The sequence below is a fragment of the Magallana gigas genome, chromosome 4 (genome assembly GCF_963853765.1).
Source record: "Magallana gigas chromosome 4, xbMagGiga1.1, whole genome shotgun sequence".
Lineage (NCBI taxonomy): Eukaryota > Metazoa > Mollusca > Bivalvia > Ostreida > Ostreidae > Magallana > Magallana gigas.
Window position 1 is genome coordinate 19825684 of NC_088856.1, and position 23619 is coordinate 19849302.

The window sequence follows — 23619 nt, forward strand, 5'->3', positions numbered from 1 at the left end:
GAAAATGTTATTAACACCTGATTGAAGTTATCCAGGATCATTTTTTTTAAAAATCATGATCCTTATACATGTATGAAATAATACAAACAAAAACATTGAATATTTTAATGATTAAACATAGAAAAAATAACGATGAAATCTTTAAAGAGTTAAATATTCCAACATTCAATTATTTCCTTCAAAGACATTACTGTCGTCCATTCAATATTAAAATCGGGCTTATATGATATATTGTTAAATTGAAGTTGCAATTTTCTTTGAACGTTAGCTCTATTCTGAATAATCGGTTTCTTTAACCTGATATAAGTTGAATTTTCCATAAGAATTGTCTCCAGCTTCTGCACGATCATAAGTACTGTCTTCTTCATTAAGATGTTTACGATTAGCTACGTCATAATCAGATAAACCTGATTTGAATTTTCCGTACGAATCATCTCTTACACCTGTACGATCGTAAGTATTGCCTTCACTGCTCTCATTTTTACGATTGGTTACGTCATAATCCGACAAGTCCGATAACCCTCCAGATGACGCGTTGTTATATATGCCGTTAGCAGGTATTTTTCTTGCATCTTTGTCTTCAAGGTGATCATAGGTACCATCTTCTGCCTCGTTATAGGGACTTTCAGATTCAGTTTTAGAATTGTCCGCTAACTCATATGTAGGGTTTGACTGCTGAAGGACAAAGTAGTTTTTGTCGTTTTCAAGTTCTGTATTTGAATAAGATCCCGCATTTTTTGTAGTCGGAACACTTCCACCTTTTTTATCATTGTTTTTGGAATCTTTCTTCCTCCTACGAGGATAAAAACATTTTTTTTTTTTACATATTTTCACAAAAAGAGATATAGATAGAAGAGAGAATTGCAGGGCATCTTTAAAACTTTTTGAGGTTTTGTTTAGTTTTATTATTGGGGGTAATAATTCTGGGGGGTTTTTGGGGGGATGTCGCAGTCATTCCCCTATGCTTGAATTGTTCTCAAAGTTGACAATCATGTTCTTCCAATTTCAATAATATCATTTTTATATTTACATGTAACTACTAGTATGTACATTTCTTTTGTGAAAAGGTACATGAATAATAATGTATTTTTTGTGTGTTCTCTCTTTATGGGTTAATTAATATTGAAATAACAGGTCACATGGAAGTTTGAAAAAGTAAAGAGACGACGAATCTTTATTTTTTGGATGACCAAATACCTGATATATATGAAGACTGCCACTGCAAAAACACACAAGATTACTAAAAAAGCAATCACCACGGGAACTACAACCTGAATACTTGAGTTATCTGCAATGAAAAAAAGCAAAATTAAATCGTTCATTAAATGGAATCTACAAAAAACAAACTATCGTTTAGGTATTAAAGTGCACAATTTGAGATTATTAACATAACACATCTAAATTGTGTTCTTAGTTCTAAAAGTAATCATTGTGAAAGAGTTTTAAAGAATTTTAATATTATATCACAGTACGGGTAATAGTCATATAACTAGTACCATTCTGAGGAGTATTGATGATGCTCTCTGTAGTTTCAGTACTACCTAAAAGATCTGTTGTTTCTGTTTGCGGAATTGCAACACTCTACAACCATTATAAAAAAATATGAACATTTTAGCAGAACAATCTTAAACTTTTATCATAACTAAATGTACTCTGTAAAGAACCATTCATACAGACGCGGGGTTTAATGATATGTAACAAGAATGTAATGTAAAAAAATAATTCTGATGTTAATAGAGAGTGCACTTTTGTTTTTAAAAATAACGTTATTCGAGTACTTGTCAATGTTATAATTACTAAACCACGTACACGTTCCTGATCACAACAAGTGTGATGAAAATATGTCATGTCTTTTAATGGATGCAATTATTTAAACTAAGTTAATTTTCGATAAGATTTTAAAATCAACAACAGTACGGATTCAAACATACCATAAATTTTATACAACTGGTGCGATATCGTTTGCCAGTGACATACATGTAAGACTAACATTTTAACAGTTGAAAGAATTGCATGTAGTGTGTATATCGGGATTTACCATGATTTTGTGACAAATTTTGTACAATTCATTGACAGTGGTCAGTAAATAACCTTTCTTATTTATAAAGTTTATCATCGAAGACTTTAATGAAAAGGGAAACACTTTTATGTTTGAAAAATTAACTACATTTTCTTGAAATTAACTTTATGTTAATACTATACATTAATGGTAGTTAAATGCAGTAGATAATAGTTTTAAATAATTCGTTTATTTGGGGGGGGGGGGGGGGCACATGTTAGGCAAGGCACAAAATATTATCGATGGCGATCAGAAATATGCTATGAGAGTTGTTATAGCTTCTACGGATCTTGAATGAACAAGTTGCATCAAGCAGACTCTGAAATCGTGGAATCTCTGTGTAAAGAGAGAGCGTCTGGTTAAATGAAACTAACATTGATCCTGGGGTTTTTAAATAATAAAAGAAACCAATAAAAGTGAAATAGATAAATTTGATTTCTTTGAGAGAATTTTCCGTATTATGCAATTACTCTATGTTTCTATTATTTTTTGTTGTTATCCACTTTTCTTTGATTAACATATTATTTGTTTAAAATATAAAATCAATTGCGACCATTTTTATGACACCTGCGTTTATTTGTTTCTTCTTTATGTGTTATGAATACATTTATACCTCGATCATATGTATAAACAACGCCTGTTTTTGGGGTGTATCATGCAATTAACAATGGCAAATTTGGTTAACGTTTTTGGCATTTAAAACGTTGTCCTAAATTGAAGACCCTTTGGTGTGTTTCCGCCCAATTGATTTTATCATAAACTGAACATTGATGATGAAATAGTAATCGTTATGATTTATTAATTAGAATGATTGTTATTTCCCTTTAAGATAGATTGCATGCTACACGAGCTTGATACGTGAAAAGTAAGATATCGAAGAAACAAAGGATAATGGAAAAACTTTATTAGAAATTTATCAGAAATTAACTTTGTCTTATATAAATCCGTTTTCTCTGTACAAGGAATGAATAAACACAAAGCTTAAGTTCAATGCTCAAACAACTTTATCTATAGCACTCGCCCTACTGGGCTCTTCAGTAGTTTCAAACAAAGTAAACAATACCATTATGACCTCATAATTTTCTTGTTTACTTTGTTTGAATCTACTGACGAGCCTGGTAGGGTGAAAGTGCTAAAGTTAAAGTTGTTTGCGCATTGGACTTATTCTTTATGTTTATGTATATATATATTAATGTGTGTGTAAGTTGGTGGGGGGGGGGAGCTGTGTGTGTGTGTGTGTGTGTGTGTGTGTGTGTGTGTGTGTGTGTGTGTGTGTGTGTGTGTGTGTTTTACTGTTCTATACTATACAAAAAGATATAGAATTCATAAAGGAAATTACCTCTGTGCAGATACCCTTATTTAATTGTTCTGTACACGAGACGAAATGACACACAAAGTTTCCACCTTTATTATTTTTACACTTCTGGCATGTGTTGAAATGATTATAATCACTGCTCGTAATGACTTCACCTAAACAATAAGAAAACTGTTTTGTTAAAGATTTGTATACTAGTTGAGTCTAATCTTGCAGACCTAAAATAGATGTAAGAATGACAGACACTCAATGCAAATAGGCGATGTATGAGTTATATATACTTTAGGAATAAGGAATCATTTTTTGAGTATTATGAAGTTATAAATTTGGCGAAGGCGTGATATAATCCATTAAATCCTGCAGAGCTTTGAAAAATGATTTCTTATAACTTATAATAATTTGATATAATTTTCAGCAATGGTACAAAGAAATATTAAATATTTGACATTCAAAATAAGTCATTTCTATTTCGTTTAATTATGCAAACCTTATTGTGCAACCTACTTTCGTCATTTGCGTTATAGAGGAACTGTATCGAACTACACATTACGAGTTTAATTCGTAGTGTTATCACAGACAAAAACGATGGAAAATGTAATCATATAAAGGATATCTATATTGTATATTTACTTTATCCATCGAGTTGAAATGGTGTATATATTCGCGAGGCTTGACGAGCGAAAATATCCATTTCAACGATTTGGATAAAGCAAATATAAAGTCACACAGTTATAGATGTTCTATTTATCTCATACAATTTGATTTATATCATGAAGCTTTTGAGACATTTCTTTATATGACCCGAATTGACTTTTTTCAGAGATTAAAAACAATGATGCAACGTTGTGTCATGCGGTTATTGTGACCTTGCGCAATACAATAATTTATTTAGTACGTCATAAATAAATTAGATAAATCTAACTGTTTTGATGTAAAGTTTCACTGAAATACACCTTGAAATAATTTTCTAGCTCTAAATAATTTTTCTTAGAGCTAATTGACTTGATTAAATGGAAATACTGATCAGAAGACTTGAATAATCAAGTTTGTTGACACACACAAAGTTGGGAATGCTCGTTAGTTAGAATTGACTTGAACGAGGAACAGTTGTTGATGTTTTATAAAACAAACACTAGCCTAATGATTCGAAATTGAAAATGAGTGAATAAAGATGCTTACTGGGGGTGGAATAAAAGTCTTATAAAACATTTTTTTTCGGTAAGTTCTTGTATATGAACACAATCTTCATCGCGTCGTCATTGATAGTTAACGTATAATTTGGAGTTTTATAAACTACACAAAGCAAATTGAAAGTTGGAAGGGGCTAAACTTATCTAAAATATCTGGGCAAACAAGAAAAAAAGGGTCTATTGGTTATTACGGTTATGTATAACTTTGCAAAAAAGTGTGGGGGAGAGCCGCCCCCCCAGCCCCCCTCCCGATTCCGACGCCTGTGCTACGCAGTTATGTGTTTTCCGTCATATTTGAAATTTAAGTCTTTGACAAAATCAATTTAATATCAATTTTTGTAGTAGAAAAAATTTTGTTGAAAGTACTAGCAAATCTTCGAAAATAGGTCACTGAAGCGTCGAAGCGAGGGCTGTGTCAAAAAAAGTTCGGACCGGAAGTATTTGATAAAGCATCAGCTGTTTGATATAGCAAAGGTTTATCACACGGGTAATATACACCACACGTATCAGAATAAAATAAATACAAAATGATTCTTCTATATACTATGAATAAAGGTAATTATTTGTTAATGTAAGCCTTGGTCTTAAATTCATTAATATGAATTACAGGTTACATGTCACATTTAGAAACAATTAACAAACAATTCTTTCGTTTAGTTAGTTTGTTGTTATACCCTTTTTTCCATAGAACTGCACTTTAATAAAATCATACATGTATTCAAAACGATCATGTTCCCATTTATTTTTTGAAGCAGTATGAATAACCCCCTCCAGTATAATTAAAAGAATATTCTTTAAAAAAAGTTGAAGCATACAAAAACTTGCAAAATTATCTTTTCAATCCAAGTTTTGAAAAAATATAAATTACCATAATCCTTCGATAAGTAAAGGTCTTTCACCACCCCAATCCAACGCTGATCCACATGTATTATAGAATTCGTACATGCTGATGTTATATTCGTTAAGGTTATGTTCCACAATAGATAAGTACCACGACTCTTACAGCGTTCAAAGCCAACTTTCCAGACTTCACTTTTTTCTTTATGGAAGAATATCAGATTTTTAAATATGTTATAACATAAAAACTACAAAATTAACTGTTATTCTTTACTTTACATGTCTTATACTTTTCATTGTATAATCAGTCCATAAAACGACAATCATATTTTGGCAAAATAAAAAAAAAAGAATGTCCTGACGTTTTGTGAAATAATTATACCGGATGAATCAGATGTATTTACCGATACTGTTGTTGGTGCATCTTGTATTAAGATAGTTATTGCAGTCAATGTCACCATATAACTTTGAGTCGTTGCCGCATTGAATAGAAAGACAACTGCTGTTGATTCCTAACATCGAGGTATCTATTAAAAACATAACATAGCGTAATTCTCAAAATTTCAGTATTCAAGAGGCCATATGCCTAAATAAATGACAAAGAACATGCATATATGCTCTTCATTCCACTAATATTTTTCTTGATCGCCTCCCCCTCTTGGAAAATTTCTGGATCTGCATTGTTTAAAGGCATAAAAACATTTTTAAATCAGAAAAGTTACTGAAAAACGGGCCGAAGTAGCATTTGCATTGAAATAGACCGTTTATGCCGATGCAGCGATATATGGTAACCAAAATCACAAGCTCAGAGGAAACGTTCAAATTGTTTACTGGTGGTCCATTTTTTTGAACGATCTCATCACTGTTGTAAAAGATGTGCGATGATCAAACGACAAAAACATGATAAAAGTTTAAAGCAAAAACTCAAAGAAAATCGATGAATAAGAATGAATAAAACTAAACAACTGTACCTAAGACACACTAATTATACTCGGGATTAGTTCGTGTTTCTTACACTTTCCATGAGAAGTTATTGCATGGGCAACAGTATATACGTGTAGTTTGGTCTATCTCTTATTTAATCTAAACATGAAATTCAGAGCCTGTATATGAAACTGAAATTTTATACAGGCTTAGTTACATTAAAAAATCCGTGCCACAGAGAGAGAGAGAGAGAGAGAGAGAGAGAGAGAGAGAGAGAGAGAGAGAGAGAGAGAGAGAGAGAGCAATTAAAAATTAACATGATTTCACACTCTATATCTACTTAAAAGTAAATAATTGTTTAAAATAATAGTAATGCAAGTATTTTAAGCTTAACTTAAATCAGTGCATTAGCATACGTAAATGTATTGGTGACTTTGATGTGGACTGGACGTCGCAATTCGACTGATTTCAACAAGCAGCGATTGATGTAACCAAGACTGTAACCGAAAATCACGCTTATTATTCTGTAACAAGCTGTATAATATTCAATACCTTATTACACAGTACATTAGTGCTAAAAATTACATGTAGTTTATTAAATATGTCACTAAATGACCCATGTTTACATATGTAGTAAGCATTGATCCAATTTAATCTAAAAAGGATTTTATAATATCCCTTTGGAAATTCACTATCATCTGAAAATGTTCTAAAACTATTTCAGGATTGTTTATGATATTTTGTTGGTACATTATCAGCATGTGTTATATTTGTGACAAAAATGTGTACGTTTTTTTTTTTTACATCTTTTGAATATTATGACTTTTTGTTTTGCAAACTGTTAACACTACACAGGCTGTGCAGGTTTTTGGTAGGATTTCTGAAAAAGAGTGAAAATTCGGCATTAATTCATACGATCGATGATGTTTTGATCATTGAACGCTGCATAATGATACAGAGGTCTATATGCATATTAATTGCTTTAAGTTTCAATAACATTCCATTTAAATGGATCTACTATCTCCGTGCGATATGTATACACATGTACTGAAGTATCTGTGCACTAAGGTCGGGCTCGGTCACATGCAAATATAGTGCAGTTTATTACATGGCATATACACAAACGATATACGGTCATATTATCTTTTTTTTAAACTCGATTAAAAGAATTGGTAACTACCACAGACTTCATAATTCTTTAATACCTACACGGCTATTGCCTTTCATTGGAGGTAAACTTTAAACTATATTTACATGTAATTTATTCTACATCGAAGATAATATTACAAAGCCATAATAAAAACTAGACACGATATCATACGAGTACGTCGTCTATCCGATTTTTATAAACGACGCGATTAAAATATCAATAATATTTCAGAATCTACCACTAACGATAACCTGCACTTTCATATAATGTATAGGATTTCCAATATCATACGCAATGTCCAACAAAGTGTTATTTTTTTCACATACGGCACATTAAAAATTTATTCTTTTAGTACCCTAAAATTACTAATAGTATTACTTCATTAAAGGGTTTGGCAATGAGTTTTTCATTCAGATATTATTTCGAAAAATAACTTAATTTCCATAATGTATGACAAAACCTTGATCGTTTTAAAGTAACGTGTAAAAGATTTTTCGAGTTTAAAACAAAATAATTTCAACAAACCCTACTATTTTTAGCCTATTTTTTGAAAAATCGTTATTATTAACGCAAAAGGAAAAAAAATTAAGAGTACCTTTAACTTCAAGGAAAATTAAAATCAACAACAACAAAAGTACAAATATGACATCATTCGAACCTGTACGAAATACACTGAACGCTGATTCTCCTCCACATTCTGTTGACAAAAGTGTTGTATCGTTGCATGTGTACGTGCACTCCGATGGATTCAAGTGATTTGTATCGTCTCGAAAACCACTTCTAGATAGGCAAAGGCATCTGTAGCTCTATTTGATAAAACATTATTTTTAAGAAACAAAATAACAATGAAACTAACGTATATAATATGTTGTCACAATAATGCAGGATTTACATACCTGAACAGCAAAGACGTAAAAACTTCTTTGAAGACAGTATTCCTGGCATAATGGGGGCGAAAGTAACGATAAATTAGTAGAGATGTTATACTTGAGTGTCGAGGAATTGTAGCAACCTGCAACAATGACTAATTTTACCAGTATTGCAATGATCGTGTCATTTAAATACGCTGCGAACTTTCAATGTATAACATTACACCGACATTTCATCAAAATTCAAAAGTATCTTTTTATTCTAAAATTTGATTTCATTGTTTAATGACAAATTTAAGCACTCTTATAATTGAAGTATCAACTTTTTTTTACACTAGAAATCAAAATGAGTTAGCAATATTCATGGAAAAATAGTCTTGAAAATTGTTTAGTATATCTAATGAACCAATATATATCTGATTTTTTAAATTTTAATCACGTCTATCCACTCTTTTATGACATTATTCTTCGAGTGTGTAAATGTATATGCAAAAAGTCAAACATGTTTCTACTCTGCTTCAGATGAGAGGATATGTAAGTTAAATCGTTTTATTAAAAGACGACATTCACAAAATGAATACCATTGAACGTAAAATACTTAATATTCTTTGTCATGTGTTATTAGGTCTTTCCACCTTTCAGGTGAAAGACCTTTTGTTTTTCTTATGTTTTTTATTAGGTCTTTCCACCTTTCAGGTGAAAGACCTTTTGTTTTCTTTATGTTTTTTATTCTTATTAAGGTCTTCCGTTTCCAACGGAAGACCTTTCTATTATTGTGCGGGTTAAGATTATTCTTATTTTTCTTTTTTTTTTTTTCTTCCTAGACGCGAACTTTGAGACTTCATATCGTGCTCATTTCTGAACGGTTTTTGCTCAAATTTTCAGGGCTAATGTACTTTACAAAACACTATCTTCATCAGTTCATAAAAGTTAGAATTCCCTTTCCGTTAACGAGTTATTCCCCTTTTAAAATTTTTTGGGGCCTTTGGTTTCCAGACAAAGGCTCCGAGACTATGATAGCAGGGAATGGGAATCCAACGAATTTGAATAACAAAGACATTGAAGTTGTATACATCGGTTTTTGTTTTTTGATTACGTTCCTTATTTAGGAAAAGGTAGGGGGTTAAAAAACAGGATTCGGAAGAGTGCGAAAATTTAGTCATATTTTCCTTTGTATCTTTTAAACAAAAAATAATTTGTTAAAACATGTAGAATAAAAGTTGTGCAGAATATCAAGGGCTCTCATTTGACACCAATAAAAAAGGGCTGGCCCCTTAAATTAAGGACCAATGGCCCCTAAAAGTTTTTGCTTAATAACTCAAAAACGGTTAGGATTTTGATATGGCTGTCGCTGAAAAAGTTGTTTGTTGGGATCTCATAAAGGTCGTTACAATGTTATTTTGTAAGTGATTTGTGTAGTATGAGTGTAACAAGCTTTACATGTTAACATGTACCTGTTTTCATTTGACAAGTTAACGAAAGTCTTTGCGCGTACAACTGGCATAAAGTTACTGCAGAAAGTATGCTGGTTTATACAAACGGCATTAATTCATAAGAATTTTTTTTTTTAGAATACGTGCTTTTTTTTTTAGGAGTTTAAGTCATTGTTGTTAAGTTTTTATAATGCACAATGCTTAAAAATGGGATTTGGAAAACAAATCATTGTTAACTTTTTCTTTTCTAGTAAACCACAAAATATGGAATTAAAAACATCTATATATGCATTACATTTTAGTTATAAACTCCATGCATTTAAAATCTACCTTGAATCAGAGCTGTGTGTGTGTGTACCATTACGTAAGCTCTCCCTCGCTAGCGGCCGAGAAAATCGGTCACCATGGTCGCGGCTGGACTACCTAGCGGTCAGCGGTTATCTAATACACGAGAGTTGCGTCTCTCATATATGTGTTTATATATCCGCAAACTCAAGAATTGTTTTCGTTTTGATTACACATATTTATGGATTAAACGATTGGGTGTCAATTAAGAAATCGTTCAGTTAATTAATAAAAGCAATGGCATTCTCAATCTAAAGCAATAATAGACATAGATCAATTGTGGGTTTTAAGTTTAAAATAAATAACTTCTATTTGATAGAGTAAGGTCATTATACTGCAATCTTTTCAAAGCTTCCTGGGTTATGAGCTGTGCGGGTCTGTGCGTTGTACCTTTACGTAATCTATCGTTCGCCCACGGCCGAGGATCTCAGCCACGGCTGCACTACATAGCGGTTATTTAATACACAAGATTCGCACACCGAGACGCACACTTCCATGCATATGAACGTGTTTGAGTAAATATAGCCGTAAATACAAGAACTGTTTAAATTTTATGTTATGAAAGTTTGTCCATTTTGTATTTAATTAAATTTGAGTGTAAATGAATATTAATGAACGATATTACTCCAAATCGGAAACATCGTCAGACATAAATTAATGGTTGGTTTGTTTATGTAAAATATTTTATAAACTGTTCAAATAATGTTTTAAATCAACAACAACAACAACAACAACCCCCCCCCCCCCCAAATATTAAACATTTAAATGATGATCATCCATCGCACATGGCTGAGGAGATCCGGCGCGAGTTGACAAGTGATCCGCGGTCGGTTCGTGATCTTCTACATGTACCTTATCACGCGTTCATGCTTCATATTTTGCACGGATTATTATGTTTTCAACTATTATATTGGTTTAAGATGAAGAGATAAATTTATTTTACTTGTACAGTTGATTAAGCATTGATGTATACGAGAGCGTACAAGGTGGTTTAAAAATCAAATTATAATCAAAGTTCCATATTACATGTTTGCGGTATGTGCTAGCACGATAAAAGAATGTCCAGAGTTGAGGCATTCGATGAATATTTAAAAGAATATTCACATGAGTTTTAAACAACTTTGGATTAGATTCTATCGGTCACATATTAATCACTTCTGTAGTTTTTCTACATGTATACGTTTCATTGTGGAAGCGAACTCATTGCTGCCCCCCCCCCCCCTCCTCCCGGCCCGCTGACAGGAGCTCGCGCTGGTATTTTTTTTTGATTGGCGAAACGATATCAAGATCTGTCGAAAATCATTTTTAGTGGCTTCTTCTTATGTGTAACATTTTGTTTCACTTTCCCACCCGTTTGTTCATTCGGTCAGTCTGTGTTTAAAATTGAATCGCCACGTGCGACCGAGAATCTTGTGTCGCTACAGCTCAGAACATATATAGCCCCGGGTCATCAATTCTTATGTAATTGAGTAACAGTTGGAATGGTGCTTTTACTACATAAAATAATAAATAAAAAAAATCATCCACAAAAAATGTTACCGTAACTCAATAGTCAATACCAAAAAATAAAATCCGTATGATTACAAACTGAAATCGGTTTTTCAGTGTTCGGCGGGATTTGATTTTTCTTCTAACATTAGTATTTTTATTGGTTTTAGAGGTAACGATGTAAAAATACAAACAGTAAATAAATCTGATATTATTAACATTCATAATGTTGAAAAATATTTAAAATTAAATTAGTCACATTCGTTAGGAAGCAATGTTATACAAACATCCGATAATTTTTTTTCTATGTCGTATCATTCGCGTAAATAAATATGTCCTTTACATACTCATGTACCTCAGAAAAAATTCAAATGATTAAACAAAAAAGAAAGTTGTAATTACTATATCGGATTTTTTTTTCAAAGTAATTTAACATTGTATTGAAAAGAACAAGAAATAAAAATGATTTAAATTTTTGACTCAATCTTCGTATATATTACCGGCGCTCCTTACATGTATAACGGCGTACAGTGTAAAGATTATTATGATCTATTTGAATTAAGTACCATACGTAAAGATTCCCATAATAATTAATTGCATGACTGTGTACATTGTAGGCAAATCCCTGTGCGTTAATTACTTTTAAGACCTCTTGTTTTCCGTCAACAGTGGTTTAAATAATTAAAATGATTACTTGTAAAAATATCTATAATCGGGATTCCAAAGAACTTACTTCCCGCAATTCATAGAAATGATCAGTATGTTAATTCTATGTTTACATTTAATTTTGTTCAAATAATTAATAAATTTACTATCATTTAAATTGTGTGCTTCATCAAATGCTGATTCCGAATACCTGGAAGTCATAAATTTTCCATTGGCTATTGACAAAAAAAGAGACGCTTGACCATCCAATGAAAACAAATACACAGAGTTTGATTGACAGGTTCAGCCAGGTGCAGGTCTCACCCGATGTCCGAGGTTATGTGTGCCGCTTGCGCAAAGCCGAATGGTCTCAGTAAGAGTTATCGATGTCAATAAATAAAAAAAAATACATACTTATCAAACCATGCTCGTGTAAGTTAAAGTTGATTACGGCTTGTTCCAACAGAAATCATGTTTTGCTAACCGTATTTAATATTTTTTAATATAGCGAATTTTAATATTGTACAGTCATTTTACCGGTAACGAATCAGCATGCGGTTTCGTCGTGCATGCAACTATTATTATCGGAATTACAAATGTTTTTATTTTTTGTTTAAATCGCGTTTCTTTGTCCTTCTAAATTGTAGTATAAAACTTCCGAAAATATAAAGGATGAATTACGGAGACAGTAATTTCAACACCCCCTCCATTTTCCTAGTTTCGAATTCGTTTCCCAGTATCGAATTAAGGGCCCTTTATCACTATTGGGCGAATATTTTGAGGCGAATTAATTTCCAAAATATACTAGAGGTACATGTTAATGGACTTATAAATGAAGAAGGAAAACAATTGTGGGAATATGTCATTTAAACAAATAACATGATCGTTATTTTCATCATACCGTTTTCCCGTCAAATTGAAACCGGACTTGAACAGTTTTCATTTGCGTTACTTTATAATATTGAATTTTCATAAAAACACTTTATAATAGTAATTGATGATAAGTAGTTGCCATTTTCCTTTGTTTTTCCCGTATATCTATCAATATATGCAGCCAAATAATACTTATGTCGCAAAGAACCGAAACTATATAGGAAAACTACACGTGGTTCTATTTGAAGTCGTAATTTCATTCAAAGCTCCATTATAATTTGATATGATGCATTATCTTTTTAAATGAATTATATTTACTAATTATCCACTAAATAGGGATCAATAACAAACTTATTTTGATAGTAAGGCTTAATTGTTTTCACACTTTCGTTTTTTCTGCTTTGAACTTCCGGCAGCTCATATGTGGGTCACATTTTTAATTTGTAAACAATTCGGTAAATAATCGTACAAATGGCAAACAACTTCACGCACTGATAGAATATTTATTTCTGTTTTATAATTACCTAGCTAGGATTTTTTAAAACCTCAACTTCGTCTTCAACCAATAATTTTTCTAAAAATTATTCGATATTGGCAAATATTCGTTACCGGTAAAACGACTGTACATGTACCAGTACTGAAACATCGTATAAAAACGTTATATATACATGTACTCTGTAACCAGTCGTCTTTTAATACATATACCTTTCTTTTGTTTGTTAAAAATAAATTAAATTTTGTAAAATGATAAGTATATCATTTCATCTAGATTTTTTTTCATGAAAATACCTACAAAAGAGTTTTGCCAATCACAAACAGTTTAAAGTACATGTAATGTAAAACACGGGCGCCATTTTGAAACAAATTGTCAGAGAGTTCCGAATAAAATCGGATGAACGTTTCACATGGTTCTCGCACGCTTTGCTCGAAACGAGTTACACGCTTTGACCGAAACTCTGCACGCTTTGTCCGAAACGCTAAACGGTTTACACGAAACGCTTCACGATTCACACGAAACGGTAAACGGTTAACACGAAACGTTTCTCGCACGTAAGTTTTTTTGGTGTAGTAGTACGTTTCAGGGTCTGTAAATTTTGTCAGCACGCAACAATTCTAAATTGCACATTGTCTTCATAAATTTAGAAATATTTAAATAAAGAAGTTATCTTAGAGTAAAGGTTACGTGTTTTGTAAACGGGCTCGGTTTAAAAAAAACCACAATTCCTGACATGACACATGAGTACATACTGTTTATAACAATGCTTGCTATCCTCTGAAAATGTAACTCGCCATTAAATATCTCATTTTTTAAATAATGTTTGTTACGATTACATAAACTGTGTGCGACAAATAGTTTTCCTAAAACATTTTCTTTTTCAAAACACGTTTTATATGCAGGCGTTCAATCACAACACGTTTTTATAACAAAAGCAGAACTGAAAGTTAAGTAATTATAATCGTTTGACACCATATCACATATATTTTCAACTCACAGCAACAACGGAAGACCTACTCGTGGCTTTGCCACGAGCTCTGCTCTAGTTATTTTTCTTTGGGACACCTTTTTTATTATAAGACATATTGAAACAATTTGTTCTTCATGTAATTGACCATTTAAAGTTTTAATACCAAATGACCCTGATCCTGATAACCCCCAGAACTTACAAAGTTATAGCCCTTGTTTACGAAATGCTTGTTAACGCTACTCCTCTGAAACCATAAGAGATAGATACTTAAAACTTTTACCAATGTCTTCAGTACACTTAGAGGGTTCTTCAATCTACTAATACCGAATGGATCTGAGACCCCCTTCTATCAGTTATTGCCCCTGAAAGTATTTGAATTTCCATAAAACCACTTCCAACTTTTTTATTACTTATCATAGAGACTTCGGACCACTTGGGATGGAAGCGTCTACCTTGGCCGAACAAAATAACATAAAAGTCAAAGGTCAAGGTCATTTAGAAATCTGTTAATTAATGAGTTTTTTGATCTCTTTTGTTAAGGGTGGTAGAGAAAAACTTTTTCATGGATGTATTAGGACATCTTAAAACATTTTAAAATATAGCCCCTCGGCTCATACCTTTGAATAAACACAAAGTTATTGCCCCTATTGTACGAAATGTTTGTTATCACTACTCCTCTGAAACCATAAGAGATAGAGACTTGAAACTTTTACTGATGTCTTCAGTACACATAGACGGTTCTTCAATCTATTCATACCGAAAGGATCTGAGGTCCACATCTAGAAGTTATTGCCCCTGAAAGTATTTACATTTCCATAAAATCACTTCAAAATTTTTTATTACTTATCATAGAGACTTCGGACCACTTGGGATGGAAGCATCTACCTTGGCCAAACAAAATAACATAAAGGTCAAAGGTCAAGGTCATTTGAAAATCTCTTAATTAATGAGTTTTTATATCTCTTTTGTTTAGGATGGTAGAGAAAAACTTTTTCATGGATGTAGAAGGACATCTTAAGACATTTCAAAATATAACCCTTTGACCCTTACCATGTAATAATTATAGAGTAATTGCCCCTATTGTACAAAATGCTTGTTATCGCAACTCCTCATTAACCATTAGAGATAGAGACTTGAAACTTTTACTAATGTATTCAGTATACTTAGACGCTTCTCCAATCTATTCATACCGACAGGGTCCAAAGTCCCTTTCTAGCAGTTATTGCCCCTGAAGGTTTCGAACATTCAATAAAGAAACACAAATAACTTTTGAATCAATAATCATAGATACATCGGACCATTTGGTTTTGAAGCGTCTACCTTGTCAGATGAAAATGACATGAAGGTCAAAGGTCAAGGTCAAGCATTAAAAAATTGCAAACTTAATCGTTTGACACTTTTTTTTATGAAGTAACGCAGAAAAAATAATTTATTCTATTGAAGCAATCTTATTTCAAACATAGAAAACAAAGAGGTGGAAAGACCTCTAATTGTTCGAGAACAATTAGTCTACTAGTTATTATTCTTATTTTTTATCTTCTCTTTTTTTCCAGGGACAGCTTTTTTGTTTTAGGAAATATTGAAGCATTTTTTTCTTTATGTGATTGACCATTAAAAGTTATGGTACCAAATGACCCTTTGCTCGATCCCTCCCAGAACTTACAAAGTGATTGCCCTTTGTGTACGAAGTGATTGTTATCGCTACTCCTCTGAAACCATAAGGCATAGAGACTTGAAACTTTTACTAACGTCTGTAGTTCACTTAGACGCTCTTTCAATCTATTCATACCGAAAGGTTCCGAGACCCCCTTCTATCAGTTATTGCCCCTGAAAGTATTTCAATTTCCATAAAATCACTTCCAACTTTTTTACTATTTGTCACAGAGACTTCGGACCACTTGGGATGGAAGCGTCTTCCATGGCCGATCAAAATGACGTAAGGGTCAAAGGTCAAGGTCATCTGAAAATCTGTGTATTCATGAGTTTTCGTATCTCTTTTGTTTAGGGTGATATAGAGAAATTTGATCAAGGATGTAGTAGGACGTCTTAAGACATTTCAAAATGTAGCCCTTCAGCTCCCATCTCGAATAGTTAGTGAGTAATTGCCCCTTTTGTACGAAATGCTTGTTATCGCTACTCCTCTGAAACCATAACAGGCAGAGACTTGAAACGTTTACCAATGTCTTCATTACACTTAGAAGTTTCTTCAATCTACTGATCCCAAAAGGGTCCAACGTCCCTTTCTGGCAGTAATTCCCCTTTCAATTTCATTGATTTCACAAACACATTAGAAATAAACAACCCCCCCCCCCTTTTTTATATTAATGTTTGACCTTGACCTTTGACCTTGACCTTTGACCTCTTAGGACTGGTGTGTTATAAGTATCTGCAACATCTGTAATATGAGATTCATTTATATGTACGAATAGCTCTTTTAAACACAAATTCACCCCCCCCCCCTTTTATTTTTAGGTTTGACCTTGACCTTTGACCTGACCTTGACCTTTGACCTTAAAGGACTGATGCGTTACAAGTATATTTAACATATACATTTCAGATTCATTTATATATGCAATAAGCTCTTTAAAACAACCAACACCCCCCCCCCCCTTATTTTTAGGTTTGACCTTGACCTTTGACCTTGACCTTTGACCTGACCTTGATCTTTGACCTCTTAGAACTAATGAGTAATAAGTGTATGCAACATATATATCAGATTCAGTTATATGAACAATTTGCCCCCCCCCCCTTCTTTTATACAAGGATTGAATTCTTATATGAACATGACCCTCGTTATTTGAACTTGAAATTCAATATTCCTTTTTTAAAATAAAACCTAAAAAAGTGTTACAACCGTTTGTCAGAATTTTTTGAAAAGGTGAAACACTGTCTGCCATTTGACTCCAGACCGCGTTTTAGACTACGCCTCCAAATAAAAATTCCAGCTCCAGTAAAACTCTGTAGAACTCGGCGAAAATTCATGGGACTGTTACTCACACCTGAATCTAATTGCCTGCCAAATTTCAAACGAAATGAACCCTATTTAAGAAAGTTATCCACCTCAGCGGCATCGAACCATCGTCCCGAGAAACGAAATTTCAACGCTTCGATATTTGTATCTAATAAATTCACGCTCAAATTTCACTGAAAATCTGTGTTTACATTTCTATCGGCAACCTGTGACGACTTGTGTTGAAGTGCAACGAAAGATAACTCTTCCTTCCCAGACCCCGATTTTAGATGAATTAAATTTACATTTTCTTTCAGTTTGTTTATTTCCCGACTTGGCTGAAATACATGACTGGCCTTAATTCAGTTCCGATTTTCCGTACTTGTAATCCACGAATGCATGACAGTTAATCGATTTCTAAGCACGTGCATTTCAAATCACAGGGAGAATTCGCATCAGCTGAGCCGACGTGACGTTCCCACACCTTCAAACCAGAGTTTGACCTGACCTGTTGATTTCTTAGTCAACGCTATCCGGCCACATTGTTTACAAGCAGCACTGATTTTTATGAATAAACTGGTGAACAAATACTGCCCTCCCAACCAATCGCTAAGCCCCTATCTATTCTAAAGGTTCCTCAGCGTTGGGTATCAATTTTAGATGGACAGAAGAATGCTTCGTCTCTTCTTTCTATCATCATCCAAATTCACTACACATCTCAACAAATTTTACCTTCTACCAGATAACAAGCGAAATAGCGAAGTGGCAACACTCTCGCCTAGGAATCCAAGGGTACTCGGATCGATACCACAGTGCGGAACCGATTTTTTTTTTTTTTTTTTACTTTTTTTTTCTTCGTAAATTGATTTTTCTCTAATTTTTTTGAATCATTATGGAAGGTGGAAAGGCCTCTAATTGTTCCGTGAACAATTAGTCTACTAGTTCTATTTAGATATTGTATCATATAAAAATTGTCTGTTTTTAGATAGTCATTTCCTTTTGTGAAGTAAGCAATATTCAACACTGCCCACCAGTAGCTAATCCTTTGCAATGATAAATTCTTGCACAAAAGATATTAACTTTTATTTCATCAACTACCTATCACTAATTTTATTACCTTAAAATGCAATGTCGGTAAATTTCAAGCAAAGATAAAAATATGATAATATATGGAGCTATTCATCGAAAAATGTTTCTATTATCTTTAATCATATCAAATCAAGATTACAAATACATTACTGAATGTTAAACCTATTTATGCCAATATTTACCAATGATCTTGATCCAATGAGATAATCTCTTGTAAAATCCAGTCCAATAAAAGTCAGTTGATTCATTTGACTTTAACGTTAATGTCTGGTTCCTTTCTCTGCAGATTGATTGTGCCTCAAACCAGGACAATGTATTTGGAATTGAATTTGTATGCCAACAAAACGCTAAAGGAAACCAACATTTAAACTTATCAATAAAGTTGTATTTAAAATCAAGTATTTAGTACATGGTTCACTCTAATAAGTGCACTTCTTTCTTACCTGTTAGGACGGCGAAATGAAGTATTATCCTGTAATTCATTTTCATTGGGAATGATTGGTTCTTGAAATTTAAAATATCTTTTTCAATATATTAGACTAGAGTTGCCCAAAAATGGCTCATACTCAAACATGAACAATTTGAGAGATCTGTCTTGTGTATGCAGTAATGACTTTGACCTCTGTCAAATGAACTTAAATGACGGCAATGAGCAATTCTGTGCCGATCATGAGCTCCCGAGGTTTCTTCTTGGAGAATATATTGACTGGACACAAAAGTGTCACATTCAACCTATCAGAGAGAAAAAAAATGGCAATTTGATTATATCCCTTTTGACACTTCTATTCTTGAGAGAACACAAACGTTGTTAACATATTAAAAATAAAATTACTTGATCCATTAAATTTTAGTCTAGGAGCACTCTAAAAAAGCTCAATCAAAATGAATCGATAAACTTTTTAAACGAAATTGCAAAAACGTTCAACTTTTTATGACTTTCGTCTTAAAGTAAGATAGCCATATAAAGTCTTAGTACATGCACATCCTATCTCAACCTCGTTTTGAAAATTGATATTTCTAAGTAAGAATGAATGCGAAAAAAAGACAAAATGTCAATCGACAAATAAAAAATTGATTGACAGATAAACACATGTATACGCACAGTCACGTGATTTTAGTGGTGAAACTCGAACTTGTGAATGAATGAAATATTCTGATAATATCACATGATAATACATAGACAAATGCAAGAAACATTTAACTTATACCAAATACATCATATTATATTTGCCAGCACTCTCCACCGTAAGCCATATTTTATGTCAATCAAATAATACAAGCTAGTTTTATTGAATGCATGCAGTGATAAATGAAAATCCGTGATCTTGAATTCAGCAAGAATAAGTCCGTATTATGGATTCATTTTACAGCGTCGATAAAATATCCGGAATAAGCAGCGTTTGGAATACAATGTTAAATATTGAATGCCTCAAGTATAAAAAGGCTTAGATACGACACAGAACATTCAACATATTGAGGTAATATATGCAAGAAAAAGAAATAAGCTGCTGATAAATGACCTATAGTTAATATTCGATACATTTGGACTCAAACTTCAACGTAATTTTTTTTTTACGTTGAAAAGTTAAAAGTAGTTAAAGCGCATGTAAGAATTCGTTGTTGCCAAGTGTGTTGCTGACGCTGTTGGTTATAGATTGGATTATAGTCAGTTTAAAAAAGTATAATAAAGCTAAAAATGAAATATCGACGTTTTACTAGGGTCATACGTTGTAATATAGAACATATTACATGAACAGTATCTTGAAATTATATATGTATAACGTTTAGGATTAATTCACCATCAACGATCTATAATAGACTAAATTGTTCATTTCATTTTAGCCTTAAACATCGCGTTATATTTAAGGAATGAAGTTAACTTTAAGCAGTTTACGCTTTATAAACCGCGAAGGTAGAAATTAAATTTATTCCTTATAATTTAATTTTCTACAACTAAAATCAGAAAATAAGGCCCATTCTTTCGTAAAAAGGTGTTAATTTTTACAAAATTTAAACGCAACGTCGAACGGATTAATACGTTTTGCACGCGCATCATATTGTGAAGTAGGCAAGTTATGTTACACGATATATATGAAACTGTTAAGCCAATCAAACGAGGCGTTAAAATCAGAGTTAAATTAATATAATGATATATATGTAAGCTTCTGGAATTGGAGAATTGTATATAAACAACTTAATATTCTTTTTATTCAATCCATTCATAATTGGACTGCTTGTAAAATAATATGTAAACTGATATAGTTTGGCAAGTATTTGTGATCATTAATAGATAGTATGACTTTGTTCATATTTTTTCCTATCGCTCGTGGGTTCCCTCTCACGTATCATTTCCGTGCTATACACTTATGACAACAATGCAAGAGGAAGAGAAAACATGCTCAATGCAATTCAAAAAATGCAAGTGTCAACGTGCTGTTCTGCTCTCAGCTTATGAGGGTTTGGGGATTGTAGTAGTTTTTATGCTATATTCATCTCAGAAAAAAAAATCAATGCTAAATATTACAATGTTTTCTTTACTAGATAAAAGTATACAGCATGAACTCATACATATATATCTTAAAGATTGATTTAATGGCTATTTTGTTGTCCATCTAGCCTTCTTAGATACATTTAATCGGAAAGGTTCGTTGATGGAAAGTCATATACTGCTAAATCATTTGTTTCGATAATGTCTCATCTACAGTGTGCATCCAAAGGGAACAAAAGTAATTTGAGGGAGGTTTAAAATATAAAACTTAAAAATAAACCTCTTTTATCAAATATGAATTGTTTACCAGACAACCAGTACGATTCAATGTTGCCGATCACAAGCAGTGTTCCTTAAATTGCATGTAAAATGCCTCCATTTATCAGCAATTTATCATTTTATTACATCGTATAGAGCCTTACATTTTAAGTCATAGAAAGTTTGATTAGATATTTGGTTCCATAACATTCAGCACATGGTGCACAATTTATCACTACGTTGTTATATTACAAGAATGACAAAGTACATGTACCCAAACATAGTAAATATCTTTGTAATCAAATCATAGTGGCGCAAAAAGAAAGAAATACATACCAGTAAGGAATTGCTTCTAGGTGCCCACGTATATACAAATGTACTTCCTTGATCGTCTCATGCATCAGATTACGCTGCGGGAAATCCCTGACATCTTAAAATAGATTTAACCCCCCCCCCCCCCCGTATAAGAGTATATTATGTATGTTGGTGTTACAGTTGGTTAGACAGACTATACGATACATTACTTATTTATGATTTCATACCCTGTAGACGGGTTGTTAGATAGCGATATTCTCTACCCCTTTCATCATTGATGTGGAATTATTTAACCACTACAATATACTAGCCGAATTTGTAATTACATGTATGTGCATATTAAGTGTTAACTGTGTTACATCGTTTAGCATACACCAACGTTATGTATTAATGATATACAAGCTCCAGAATATATATATATATATATATATATATATATATATATATATATATATATATATATATATATATATATATATATATATATATATATATATATATATTTATTAAGTACTTCCTGTGACGACCGGTAGTTAGGACAAATCAAACAAATTGTTAAAACACATCTATATACATAAGTCTATTAACCAACAATGATTGGTTGTTCAAGTACATGGATTTACTATTTGTGAGATCTTGTGATTACAAGGGTTTTTGTCTCTGACCCGGAAATGAACAAACAGAAAAATAGAAAAAAAACTGCCTCGAGATATTTGAATTCTCAATCATCCCTAAAAAAAAACCCAGGAAAATATATGAAGCTATCTCTGACAAATTCTTCCGAAAAAATTAAAAAGGCGATATGAGAAAAAAGGGCAATATCACTTCATGTATGTCTTCCATTGAGACGGAAGATCTTGATAATGACATGTAAATTACAGGAAAATATCCTCAATAAAAAGTAGAGTTCGCTTGAAAAGTTCAATACTCAGTTTAAACACAATTTTAGTATTTTACCTTTAAGGTTATATCCACTTCCTCACAGTTTTGTGAGACTACATTCAATGCATGCTTCAAAGTTTATGGATTGGACTCCTTACATCATGCAAAGCACAATTTTGTATTTGTGCTGCCATAAAGACAGCAATAGTTCGTATGAAAATACTATACAACTTGATCGTTGCCACTCGAAAGCTCTTAATCGTTATATTAGGATAAATACCATCTAATTTCAATAAACTACATGAGATATTGAAGCTCTTAGCTTCAAATATTTTCCTTACACCTGTACAGCCACTGTCGCATGATAGAATGTTTTTTGGCTTGGGATTGATCGTTTTTTACTAGATAATAAAGTTAAGCGAATTAATAAGATTCTCATATACATGTATACTGTCCCTTGGCTTAGTGTTATGTTTTTCTAAACATTGTCAGTATTCAACTGATCCTATTAACATTCCATTGTAGTTTCGTATCCTTATATCATATGTGTGTAGTGTAAATACTATACAAGAGCTTAGCATATTACTCCACAATCTAAAATATATTATTCATGACATGAGCATAATGTTTACCCTCTTTTCGAGGGCCAAAAAAAAAATAGAAGATATATTTTAATCGCTGTTTATCATATATTTAAGGAAATTTACTACTAGTACATTAATTTATACCGCTCTATTTTTTCAACATGTGAATGGTCATTCCATGTGATGTAAAGGTACCCAATAAAAAGAAAAAAACCTCGTTTTGTTCCCAACAGAACACGGTCACATCCAAAAATCATTTGCCTACGGACTTTTCTGATTTTTTTTCAGATTACGACAAAGAGCACAAGGCGGGTGTGACCGGTCAGCAGGGAATGCTCTCTCCTCCTAGGCACCTGATCCTACCTTTATCTACAATGTATTTGAAGGTCCGTGTTTCTCTGCTTTGAATTTGTATTTCGTTTCATGGATTTTTGAGATGTTTCACGGTTTGTTATTGTC

The 23619-nt window shown here is 32.6% G+C and overlaps 1 protein-coding gene across 3 annotated transcripts; it reads right to left on the reverse strand.

Moving 5' to 3' along the window:
- Window positions 1-140: 140 nt before the first annotated feature.
- On the reverse strand, window positions 141-21775 carry LOC105337155 (uncharacterized). Of its 3 annotated transcripts, XM_066081599.1 has the most exons (12): window positions 21716-21775; window positions 19254-19365; window positions 19077-19137; window positions 18816-18980; window positions 8372-8499; window positions 8134-8281; window positions 5806-5928; window positions 5433-5603; window positions 3399-3529; window positions 1497-1581; window positions 1198-1288; window positions 141-793 (listed from the first exon to the last, which is right to left on the reverse strand). In XM_066081599.1, the coding sequence occupies exons 3-12, from the start codon at window positions 19120-19122 to the stop codon at window positions 271-273; spliced, it is 1611 nt and encodes a 536-aa protein (XP_065937671.1). In that variant the 5' UTR covers window positions 19123-19137; window positions 19254-19365; window positions 21716-21775; the 3' UTR covers window positions 141-270. The 3 variants fall into 3 exon arrangements, with proteins under 3 accessions (XP_065937671.1, XP_065937670.1, XP_065937672.1); XM_066081598.1 differs by having other exon boundaries at window positions 142-793; window positions 19077-19365; XM_066081600.1 differs by having other exon boundaries at window positions 149-793; window positions 8372-8487; window positions 19077-19365.
- Between the last annotated feature and the right edge of the window lie 1844 nt (window positions 21776-23619).